The 12270-nt window shown below is 45.0% G+C and overlaps 1 protein-coding gene and 1 long non-coding RNA gene across 7 annotated transcripts in view; one reads left to right on the plus strand and one right to left on the minus strand.

Annotated features, from left to right (window-relative positions):
* Nucleotides 1–763: 763 nt before the first annotated feature.
* On the minus strand, nucleotides 764–4545 carry LOC142405020 (uncharacterized). 2 transcript variants are annotated; one of them, XR_012774036.1, is made up of 4 exons: nucleotides 4345–4545; nucleotides 3510–3605; nucleotides 2613–2789; nucleotides 764–1582 (listed from the first exon to the last, which is right to left on the minus strand). It is a non-coding gene; the product is annotated as an uncharacterized LOC142405020 (long non-coding RNA). The 2 variants fall into 2 exon arrangements; XR_012774035.1 differs by lacking the exon at nucleotides 4345–4545 and having other exon boundaries at nucleotides 3510–3891.
* Nucleotides 4546–4767: 222 nt separating this feature from the next.
* LATS2 (large tumor suppressor kinase 2) overlaps nucleotides 4768–12270 on the plus strand; it is a 50579-nt gene continuing 43076 nt past the window's right edge. Inside the window, exons 1-2 of one of the 5 annotated variants that reach the window (XM_075490925.1) lie at nucleotides 4768–4930; nucleotides 9386–9965. In XM_075490925.1, the coding sequence (XP_075347040.1) occupies nucleotides 9627–9965 (339 nt within the window). In that variant the 5' untranslated portion in view covers nucleotides 4768–4930; nucleotides 9386–9626. Of the gene's footprint in view, nucleotides 4931–9385; nucleotides 9966–12270 lie in introns of those variants that run through there. The other 4 variants (XM_075490926.1, XM_075490927.1, XM_075490929.1 and 1 more) reach the window with 4 other exon arrangements.

Consider the following 12270-nt stretch of genomic DNA (forward strand, 5'->3'; position numbering starts at 1 on the left):
AGAAGTGAAATGGTTTGCTGGCAGTCCCAACGTGGGACAGGGAATGGAGGAAAGCTGATCTATGCTGTCTTTGGCTCAACAGACCTGGCTACCACCCCCCCTCCCAAATCAACATGAAATGTTTTAGTAGAGTATCACCCTTCTGAAGCCTCGGATGGTCTCTTATGGTTGCAGGATGCCCTTGCACTGGTGTGTGTATGTGTGCGCAGGGCAGGGGGCAGTTTGTAGTCTCCACAGGCTACACATGTGGCTCATTCCTCCCCACGTGCTCTGGTGCTGCTTTCCCAGCCTGTACTCCTCTAGGAGCTTCCTAGCCCCAAGCCCCCACCTCCCTACCAGTGGCTCCAGGAACTCCTTTGTATTTATTTTCTTTTCCAGAGTACTGGAGAAGAAAAGTGCCTCATTTGTTCCCTCCGGGTAGGGGTTCCTCGCAGCTCCCGCCATTTTTTTCCTCCCCACACAGGCATTTTGGGAAGCTACCCTTGTCCTCGCCAGTTCCAGAGTCCCCCATTTTCTGCACCGAGCCAAGGGCTTTGAATGTGCGCGTGTTCCTCCCACACCTTTTCTTTCTGTCTGGAGGGTGAATCATTCAGGGCGTCTGCGGCAGGAAGGGCAGAGCTGTGGTGGGGGTACTGTTATGCTGGGAGATGCTAACAGCTACTGTGCCAGGGCTTTGATGAAAAGATAATTACAGGCCAGATTGATGGTTGCTGGATGCCCTCACCAGATGCCAGGGCTTCATGTGTCCTGCATTACCCCCTTCTCATTTTCTCCAGGATCAGAAGGGCACTGCCTATGGATGCCTAAACGCTTTTCCTAAAATTTTGGAATCTGTTGGCTGTGATGTCCAAAAGCCATCTGCATGGCACCTGAACAAAGTGATGCCATCAAGCTGATTGCAGGGACTCAAAAATTTGGCCGATTCATTCCCAAACAGAGAGCACAACTGGCTCGCGCTGGTGAAATTCCACACAAAGTCACAACATTCCTGCAGTCCCCTCAGGCGCTGCCTGGGCTCCAGCTGCAGTCAATGATTGATACGAAATGTGGGGCTGGGGGCAGAGTACATAGGAACGTGGGTCCTTGTGAAATTCAGAGTTTTGAACCTTCTGTGTGAGGGTTATAAAGGCAGTCTGAGCATCCAGAATGCCTTACCCAGTTAACGTGAGCCTAGGTTCATGTTTCCTCTGCAAAGCTGAGGCAGTTTCTCAGTCAGATGTGTCCTATTTCACCTACTTTGTGCTGAAATCAAATGTATTTCTGAAGTACCAGCTCTTGTGTTCGCTACACCTTTGCCACCCAAAAAGGATGCTGTGATAGATCTCATAGATGTGCCCTGACACAAAAAGGTATCTAAACCATAGTTAGAATTTGGTTAGAGTTTATTTTTTCACCCACCCAATTATTGAAGCAATGAGCTTAACTTGGACTGCCACAAATGTAATTTTGCATCACTGTTAAACATCCATGCTATATTCACATATAGGTTGTGTTGTCTGTACTGTGCTGGAAGGACTCAGAACTCCTGTCTCTAACTGGTTTTGCATTGGTGATTTGGAAAGAATGATTCCCCAGTACGATTCTGCAAAGAAAAATCAATATATTAAAACAAGAACCTTTCAGTGATGTTTATCTAAGTGTTTTTTCCTTGCACATCATTCATTTTGTGTCACAGTGGTTTGTTCTAGACATGTTGTCCTAGTGAAGGATGTCACTGTCAGCAAATTCTTTGTGTCTGTATGTTCACACACACCTATGTTCACATGTTCATAATCATTTCATGTGTGTGTGTTCCTCTTTTTGAAAAAAGACTAGCAGAGAACTAGACATTGCTGATGATATTCTTGCTTTACCTTGCTTTTTCAAGTTTTCTGAACAAGTTCAAGGTTTTATTGGCTACCAGTACCGTGTAAAGAAAAAGTTCGTCCACCCACATCACAATTCTTTGGTTGCTAGGAGTCTTTTTAGCAGCACGATTTGGTAATTAGTTCCAAATACAATAGTTTAGAGAGAGTCACACTGTGGCCCAGCTAACGGTGAAATGAGTATGGGGAGGGGACAAGGCGACACACAGCATTAGATGCGAGGGGATGGAGCTGCACAGAGCTCCTGCTTCCCTCACCGTCCCAGGTGGGTGGAAGGAGAAAGAATGTGAAATGGTGGAGCCGTGGTCCCTCCCACCGTACCCCACAGAGCAGGGCAGAGAGCTGCTCAGGCAAGTCAGGAGGCGAGTGCTGTAATCACCATAGATCCAGCAGGGTCACTGAAGCGGAGCCATGAGTAAACACACTGACCCTTACTCATGGTAGATTATTATCTCATGGTCTAGTCTGTGAACGGATTTGCTCGTACAGACAAATTGTATTGTTCTTTTTATGTAGCATCTTTCCTTCCGGAGATACCTTACTGTGTAGAAGATAGTTGGGAGGAAAGACTTGACTGATACACAGTAATCTCCAAAAAACTTACAGAGGTCAAATCATGTTTTAACAGAGTTGTATCATGCTACATCCCAACTGATTTCAATTTCCTTGGTATTTTGAGGAATGTGATTTCTAATAGTTTGGGTTTCTAAAGGCTAAAAGCAGAAATAGTCTAGGGAGTCTCCTCACCTGTGGCGGACCAGCTGAATACGGGTACTTTCTAGAGAGCGGATTCAATCCATCTGTCCTGTACCTGCTGCTCTGCTGGTGGGAAATCAAACCCAGCAACTCTGTGCAAATGCATGAAATTCAGAAAGTGCAGCTGGCTGGAACCAGGAGGTGAAATAGTGCAGCTGAGTTTCATTCCTAGATGGATTGGAATGCAAAAGGAAAACAAACAGTTCCAAAGGAGAAAATAAATGAAAAGATTCTGTTTTACCTAGATTTAAGAATGTGGATGACAACCAAATCTTACGAAAGAGCAATTTTTATCTCGATGCTGTTCCTTTAAACCAGCCTGAACTTTGTTGGAAAAAGGTCTCAAGCCATTGAGCAATCTCTGGTTTGGGCAATCATGTTGCTATGCTTCATCGGTTAAGCACAGCAGTAATTCAGAAAATGAAGCCATGCTGCATCTGTCATATCATTTAAAATTTACTTCAGTTTTGCAGGTATCTGAAAATTGCAAAATGAACCACATTACCCTGTAATATTCTCCCGACGTTGGAATCTGCTCTGAACCTAAGGGGTTTCTTTAGCTCCCCAGAGTTGGAGGTTCCCCCCCGCCCCCCGCAATATATTCCAGCCAATGACACTATTGAAATTCCAACAGTAATTTATATACAGTAACTGGCTGCCCTCAGGTGAGATGCTGAACAATTTCTGAACAATTTCTGCATTTTTCTCATGAAATGTAGCACTCCATTGGCAGTCACTTCACATTCATCCCCTTCTCATCCCAATCTGGCATCATTTATAAGGACTATTGACAGTTTGCATGGAAGGCATTTAAAAAAAAAAGGATTATGATAAAAAAGCTCAGAGAAATATCCTTAGATAGGACTGTCCATGAGTAATATTACTTACAAAAATAGTCCCCATGGCTTGGAAAAGGCTGTAAATATAGCTCCCATCCTGGAAAGACAGTTATGCATAGACTTCACTTTACATGTGCCCTCGATCCTGTTGAAGACACTGAGACTAGTCGCATGATTAAAGATAACCATGTGTCTTAAGCATTTGCAGGACTGATATTTTCCCTGCCAGAGTGCCTCTACAATAAGCACCTCCCAGCTTTGCAACAGGACTTTGAGAATTTTGAAGTTTTATTTCAGGACTGCAGGCTTCTTCCATGTTAATGATCTAGACATATGCATATATATAAGCAAGTTTACTTTTTGTTCTTACTCTGTATTAGTATTCCCTGGTTATGGCTTGTGTGGATATCCCTCATGCTGAGGGGTCAGAGGCAGCCTCCCAGACCAAACATTGCTGTATTTGTGTGTGTGTGTATTATTTCTCGTTGATAACTGTCTTTATTAAAGACCATAAAGATATCTAAAACCAGAATATTCCTGCTTTCATGAAAAACAGGCTCATAGCCAGGCAGCTCCATCCATAATGAGGTCAAACACGAGCTTTGCATCCAAAAATCCTTTGCAGCTTGGGTCTGCATTTTTGATCCAGATGTGAATTCCCTGGCTGCCCTCCTCTGGGACCTCATAGCCCCCTTGTCTCCTTACCGTAATGAAAACACATGAAAAATAAGTAAGCCCCCTCAAAAAAAAAAAAAAGGCAAACCAGAAACCAAAAGAAAAGCCCAAACAGGCATTGATAGTCCTGCCACTTTATGCGCACACAAATGGTTTTTAGTTCAGCATGGAAGAAATAACGATAATAAGATTCTCACTACAAAACTCACACTTAAAGTCAGTTTGGGGCGTCCGGCAAGTGGACGGGCACCTCCAAACCGCCGACCTCAGCCCTTTTCACCTCAACAAGCGGAGGCAGCGCCATCCCCTCACCACCTCAGCCACCCCTCTCCCCGACACTCAGCGCGGGGTTGTGGTGAGGTGTGGGGGGGGGTGAGGGGAAAGACGGTCACAAGCTGCCTGTAAACCTAGGGAAGAGCACACCGAGGGGACCGGAGGGCGGAGGGGAGGCCGCCCCCGCGGGGGCGGCCTCCCCTCCGCCCTCCGGTCCCCTCAGGGTGCCACAACCCTTAACGGCCCTTCCCGCCCTGCCGCCCGAGAAGCCCCTCCCCCCGCTGGTATGCGCCGGGAGGGGCGGGGGGGGGGGGAGTAGAATGACGCGGGCGCCGCGGGTCACGTGACGCGAATGGAATGCCAACAATGTAGCGAATGTCCCGACTGCGCCCCGCACTCGGCGCCCGGGACGGCCAAGGGGGAAGATGGAGAGCGGCCCGCGCCGTCGGGGTCGCCGCCGCCGTTGAGCCGTTCCGTGACGGCCCCCGGTAGGCGAGCGACGGCGCTGGGCGCCCCGAGGAGGTGAGCGAAGGGGAGGTGGGGGGGCGCGGCGCTGCGATTTCCCCTCAACCCCGGGGTGTGACCGCTCCCCCCAGCCCCCTAACTGCTGTACCCTGAGGGGAAAGTCGGGTGGAGAAGGGGGGGCGCGAAGGCGGGTCGGTCCTTGAAGCGGGAGTGAGCGTCCCGTGTGTGTGTGTCCCTCCCGGGGGCAGCCTCGGCGCCCTGCCCGCACCCTCCGACATTTTCCGGACACCCGTGTGACAGCCTAGCCCTGTCGGGGGGGGTGGGGGGGTGGTGTGCCGCCCGCCTGCCTGAGGCCTCTGCCCCAGGCCGGGCAGCCCTGCTCCCCCCGCCCCCCGCCGTGGGGACCGGCTCCGCGGGGTGCCCCAGCAGGCCGGAGCTGCTGGTAAATGGCCGGAGTTTATTTTGGGAGCTTTCTGCCTGTGAAAGGTGTGGGTTTGGGGCTGGGGGAGAAGGGGTTGGGGCGCCCGCGTTCCCCGGGGGTACTCCCGGCCGGCACGGGGGTTCGAGGCGACGAGCCTGGGCCAGACCCCGCCGGGGAGGTGTCTCTGGAGGCGAGGGCCGGGGGGAGGCGAGCGGGGGCATCCAGAGCCTGCGAGGTCCCATCTGGCTGCGGCGGGGGCCCTGCTGCTCCCAGTCAGTTGAAGGTCACTGCCAAAATTGAGCACTTCGCCACCCTCTCTCCTACCTCGTGAGTGGTGTGCGTGTTGAAATACCCCCTTCCCCGGCAAAGGCACTCGCGCACATGACGCAAAAAAGGCTTATTTGGAGCGTCCAGGCTCTGCGGTCAATTACTGCTGGTCTGCTGTGGATGGGGAAGGTGAGCTGTTTCCCACAGTGCTGGATTGGGCCGGTGCTTATGGTTGGCAGTGGGATGTGGGCACAGTTACTTTTGGACAGTTTTGTTAGCAGGAGGAAGGAGAGGAGGAATGATTTTGGGGAAAATCCTCACTTCGGTTCTTTTCACTTTCATGGTGTGCCCACTTATAAAGGGGAGCACGGTTTGTATAATAATGAAATTCCTGACCTCCTCCTCCCCCCGACAATCTTAGACTTCCAGTTCAAAGTGGACGGCCCCTGCTTCCATGAATTTGTGATCCAAAAAACCCAAAGTAATACCTGTAAACTGAGAGGGAAGGCAGTTGTAGCAGTTTCTTAAAACTTTACTCCTTCGTTCTGCAGCGATCGCTAGTTCAGCTCACTACAGCGCCTGCACGGTTATAGACTGGGAAACAGCTCACCAGCTCGGGATTTGGGACTTAGCTCTTGAAACACAGCTGAGCTTTAGTTTCTTGCCTGTGTCCCAGCTCCACAGAGCCACTAGCACATGCAGCCTGTTGGTGAGTGAAGAAACAGGAGAGTGAATAGCTAGTGCTGCTGGGACGACAGACATCAGCATATAATTTCAGTGTGGTTGGTTGGTTGCTGCCAGAGCAGCTATTGGTATTTCTCGAATGGAGAAATATAATCAGTTATTCAAAAATTGCTCTAACTTGATGCAATTAAAGTATTGCTGTGCTTATTTGAAATATTATGTCTTCAGGATAATGGACAAGCTTCTAATTAGTGCAGAACATTTTGGAAGAAAAACCTTAGCATTGTTTAGTCAGAATGGCTTGAAGCTCAGAAATAATTCTGAAATCATTTCTTGTGATGGCAGGAAGGCTATTCATACATTCATGCTGTAGGCAAGGTGCAGATTAGAAGGATTTGGAGTTTTCCAAATCCAGATGTACAGTCAGAAATGCTTAGGCAGAATTAGACACACTACATATCTTTTAAAGCATACAACCCTTTTATTTTTTGCTAAAAATGCAAATCACAGGAAGATTTTAAAAAGCAGGCAGCTTGTCTTTCTTTGTAAATCATCTGTAATATTTAATATTCCGATTTCTTGGCTTATCTTGCATATTTAGTTAAAAAACCCTTCTGCAAAATATGAAACACGTTTGCAGTTAGCTCCAGTACTTACTGTTGTTGCTGTTCTCATTCATGCTGTCTAAACGATCAATGTTTCTTTCTGGTTTAGCAGTATTGTAAATGTAAGCTGAGGAAGTTGCCAGCTGGCTTGACCTAGCATTATTAGACTCGAGCTTAGGCTAAAGGTCACAAAAGTTCTTTATGTGAAGCATGTGTGTAAGTGGGAAAGCAGTCCTTTGCTGCAAAAAGGTGGGGGGGTTGCAAGCTTTTTCAGTGTGTCCCAGGCCTGAGGATTGGCACAGGGACTGAAAAAGAAGAACAACCCAGATTCCTAAACCCAGCCATATGGTGCCTGCTGCTGTCAGGAAAAGAAAGACAGTTATAGACCAATTAATTGCTCTGTATCTTTTAAGCACTAGGTAGTTATGATGTAATCCTAAAAAGGCTGCAATACTATTGTTTTGGGGTTTTTGAACAAGGCTATGTATTATCTTTTGCTATATTCTAAGTAGACAAAATTCTGTTCTTGGGATCCTTCAGTTGCTTTTGTCTTCATTGAGAACAATGAAAACTTGGTCTGTTATTGACTAATAGCTGATTTGTTGTTTCTGGAAATACCAACATCTAGATGAACACCTTTAGCATTTCCCTTAAAACAAGTGACAAACCCTGTCCAATGTGCATGTGGGCATTTATGTCATTCTTGGTCCTGTATGAGTTAGGGTTGCAGGATATCCTTAGAGAGTACTGAGTGGAAGAGCTCAAGACCTCGAATACGTTATCGGTGTCTTTTAATTAACTGAGCATTTAAATCTTAGCAAAAGAGGTTGACGTGGGTACCCTTCATTATGTGTTCTCAAGTAGTTTGATCCTAGAGCTTTCAGTGTAGAGCTCTACCACCTTTCAGCTAAGATGTGGATCTGGACTGATGTTAGACTGTACAGAAATTTCCTGTTAGAGGAGTATATGGCATGTGTCGTAAGAACGTAACATGTAGACCATATCTCAAATGATTAATCTATGCTCCTGCATTTCAAACTGGTGCACCACCATAAAGAGTCTGGGGTCTGACTTCACTGTTGCATTTCAGTCCTTGGTTGTAGAGGAAATCTTGAAGTGGACTCTGTAGTAATGAGGAATTGGTGATGGGCTTCAGAGGTGAATGTGTCCAGATTCTCTTGGCCTTCACAATAGTCAGCTGTTTGCTTGGCGGTGAGAAGTGATGGTAAATGTATAGAAATGGTTGTTTTGTTGGGAAATACTATAGCTGTCACAGGAAGGGTTATCGTAATGAGTTGAGTTTTAGTATGAGCATGTGAAAATAAAGAATAATACTTTCTGGAGAAACTCTTTCCAATGATGAATGTGCTATGATCAGAAGTGAAGCGCCTTTTAAAAAAAAAATCCAGTTGACTTCTGAGTGACCGAGAGGAACATACAGTCTGTTACCATCTTCTGTATTTGCGATTTGAAAACAACTGAACAAAATTCTAACCTTCCCAACAAAGTGGCTTGAGCACCATTCAGGAGTCACTTTGCAAGTGTTAATATCAGCAGCAGAATAAAACTTGTGTAAGCAGCATCAAGAGCAAGATGACATTTCTGATTAAGCTGTCTTTTTAATCCTCTTCCAAATGCACAATTATTTAATGTTTCTATTATGGTGATGCTACAAAGGTTAGGATTCTTGTAACTTCATGCTGCACAGAGATGGCAAGTTGCACAGGAGCTCAGCTGTGCTGCATAGTTGTTCTCTGCTGCATGTCAGAAGAGGTGCGTAAAGCTGTCTCAAAGTCTTTTCTTTTTTCTGTGTTGGGATGCTAACTGAGCTGGTTCTGCCTCTTCTGCTGTTACTGAGTAGCTCCATCTACCCCTCTTTCCCCTTTTTTCCCTATAAGGCACAGCTAATGAAATATCACGTACCCCTCCGCCCCCCCTTTTTTTTCCAGTTCTGGGGAGAATTCTTGCCTTCAGGCTTTGCTAAGATATTCATGTGGAAAGGCAAAATATCTTGTCTTTCTGTTATTCACTCTGTTATTGAAATACTAGAAGTTGCTATGGTTAGAGTCATCAATATTTCCATTATAAATCTTTTTCATAAACTTCTGAAACTGAGCTCAGCTAGTGTAAAACAAAATTTTAAGTGGGGGAAAAACATTTCATGAGCATACTCTTCCCTAATTATGAAATAAGATAGGCTTGTCCAGGATTTGGTTATGCAACTGGGTGGGAAACTTGCTGCAGTTAGGTACTGTAAAATTCTTAAAGGTTGTCGTTTTTAAGGGTTTTATTTTCATTTATTTCGAAAATGAAACTTTAAAGAAAAATGGATTATTTCTTGATTACATTGAGAAAGTCTTTTGGAATCCTATTCTTGAAAAGAGATAAAGTGAAAATCATTAAAGGGAATCCAGCTGTGACAGCTTAATAGGTTAAACTGGTTCACTTTCACTTGATTAATTGTCATGCTGTCCCTTCAGAGGCATTTACAGTATCAACTTAATTGCATGTACTTTCTGTTCTCTTTTGTTTCAGACACTGTCAGTCTGCAAAATGATGATTCCAAGGATTTTCATTTTCTGTAGGAAACGTGAAGATCGTGAGCTGAAGTAAAACGTTGGCAGAAATTTCTTGAGAATTTTGCCTTTTCTTTTTCTCTTCGAAGGATTATGTTTACAAGGAATTGACACCATCAAGTGACACTTTTTCGGAATAAAGTAATTTAAAAAACCTAAGAATAAAGCTGTATTTATGCTCAGAGAAAACTGGATTAACAATGAGGCCAAAGACTTTTCCTGCTACGACATATTCTGGAAACAGCAGACAAAGGTTACAAGAGATTCGAGAAGGTTTAAAGCAACCGTCCAAATCTTCAGGTCAGGGACTACCTATTGGACCCGGTAGTGAAACTTCTCTGGACCCTAAGATTTTAATAGGGAAGGATGCTGCAAGGCAGCAGCAGATGAGACAAACGCCTAAGTTTGGACCATATCAGAAAGCTCTGCGAGAAATTAGATATTCCTTGCTGCCTTTTGCTAATGAGTCAAGCACTACAGCAGCTGTTGAAGTAAATAGGCAAATGCTTCAGGAACTGGTGAATGCAGGTTGCGATCAGGTATGTATGAGTTTGGAGGGGGGATTGTCACTGCCTTCAAAACGAGTTTACACTCAGGACTGAGGAAAGGATTTTGGTGGAAGTTATCAAGCTTGCCAGTTGACAAAATGCACCAATTCTTCTGGCAGTTGTGTTGCTGTATGACTAGCAGAGTAGATGGACTTGCTGTTGAGAGACATGCCTAGTATGGGGTTAATTCATGTTAAAGACAGTCATAGTGACCTCTAGGATTCTCTTATGGTTTCTCCAGTTGATGTATAAGGCTGAACAGGGTAGCTTGTCTTTTTTTCTTTTTTTTTTTTTTCTTTTTTTATTCTTTTTTCCCCTCAATACTGGAACAGGCCTTAGCTATGAGTAATAGGGTGGAATTTTGTATAGCACATCTAAGCTCAGTTCACTGTCAGAAGCAACTAGAAGAAATGACAGGGACAGTATATGGTCTTTGAAGAAGCTCACTTGCTGTTTGCCAGAAGCAGGGGGAACTGGCTGGAAGTTCAGCAAAGCAGCAGTGGTTGGATGCACACCTTTTCTTCCTCACCTTCTCCGCTTCTATCAAGAGGCGGTAGCCCTGTCTCAGATAAGGGACTTGGCACAGAGATGCTTGCTTTTGTCATTCCAAGATTGACGCTAGAATGTATTAGTTCAAAGACGATTCACCTGGTGCAGAACATGGTCTTTTTGTGTTGAGCTGCATTCATCTTGCATGTGCTTCCAGTGTTGGTATTGACTTTCACGTCTGTCCAGGAACAGTTCAAAATTTTGCCTTTTAGATATGAAGTGCTGTTTTGGGTTCAGATTCTGATTGTTGTAGAAACAAATTACTTCCTGTGTGATTGAATGGCAGTTGTTGACAAGCTGAAACATTTCCATTTAGTCCTTCATATAAATTGGAGAGATTTAAAACTGAAGTGCTTTCAGTGGCATTTCCTTGATTTTAAAAACTTAACGTCCATTCACTCATGGCAGAGTGTGAGTCTCTTGGCTCTCCTAGACCATATTCTGAATCTGTATAACAACTAACGTCATGCATTATTATAAACAGTCAGCATTTCTCTGGAGCTATATAGACATTAATTAGTGCTGTTTCTATTCCGAAGAGTTTATGCTATGTGAGATAATCAGAGCTAGAGTAGATTGCAGATCCAATGAGAAGTGCTGCAGTAGAACTAAACACTCCCTAGTCCAGTGAACCAAGATGCTGTACTGAATTATTTAACTGGAGAAACCAAGGACTTTCTCTGATCTTAAGCATGCCATGAAAACACAGTGCTTTTTAGAACTCTACCCTCTAAATTTCCCTAGCTGTTTAGGATGAGAACACTCCCTGTGCATATGAGCCAAGGTTAAATGAGCACAGCTGGATTCTGGATTGGAAATGCACATTTGGTAGGTTACATGGACAAATCATTCACACACAGAACAGGCTTGTTGGACTGAAATCTTGGAAGGTACTTTGAGCACACTACAGCACAGAAATGTTAAGCCAATGCATAAAACAGAAGTACCTGAGCACCTGTTAAAATGTCTTGGTATTAAAGGCAGTATAATGCACTATATATGTAAAGTTTTTAATATCTTTAGCTATTTTGACTTCAATGTTCATACAGTGGTATTGCTTCTTACAGAGCACTGAGAATGAGTCCAGTTCTGACTCTGATGTGGAGAGTTTTGCTACCTCCTTAAATCTGGCTGCATGTTTTTGGTTGGTGTGTTGTGGTTTTTCCTTTTTTTTCCCTCACTGGCCATGATCCTTCCATCCTCACATTTAGCTTTTCTCCCTAGCTGTGATTTGTTGCCTGGAGACAGCATTATTGGGCCTATCCTTTAGGTGTGTTTGGCATTCAAACCTACACATAAGCAGGATCACATTTGGCTAGAGTCCACATAGGGGTTCCAAAACTGGAGTCTTGTGGCTGAAAGTGCTGGGTTTCCTAATGTGGGTCCAGGCTATATGAAGGTTGACTGTCCTGGAGGGTTGTGAATGAATGGAGCTTCTTGAGATGGTGTGAATGGTATCTGGCCCTGGGGATGGCATGGTTAGGCTGACAGACTTGATTACTACCTCTAGATTCTTCCTTTCCTCCTGGTGCCTTAGCCATTTTGAATCAAATGCTGAACTGTTTCAGAGCATGATGTGTAGTAAATCAGCCATCCCAAGCTACCCTGTCCCTGCTTGTGAGCCAAAGCCTTTAAATGCCTACCACATGGACATCTTCTGTAGTCCTGTAGGCAGCTAACATCTCTGATTGAACAGAGAAGTGAAGTCAACTTCAGTTTCTTTGGGAATGGTTTTATTTACCTCTGG

This window comes from Mycteria americana, chromosome 1 (assembly GCF_035582795.1).
Source record: "Mycteria americana isolate JAX WOST 10 ecotype Jacksonville Zoo and Gardens chromosome 1, USCA_MyAme_1.0, whole genome shotgun sequence".
Taxonomy (NCBI): domain Eukaryota; kingdom Metazoa; phylum Chordata; class Aves; order Ciconiiformes; family Ciconiidae; genus Mycteria; species Mycteria americana.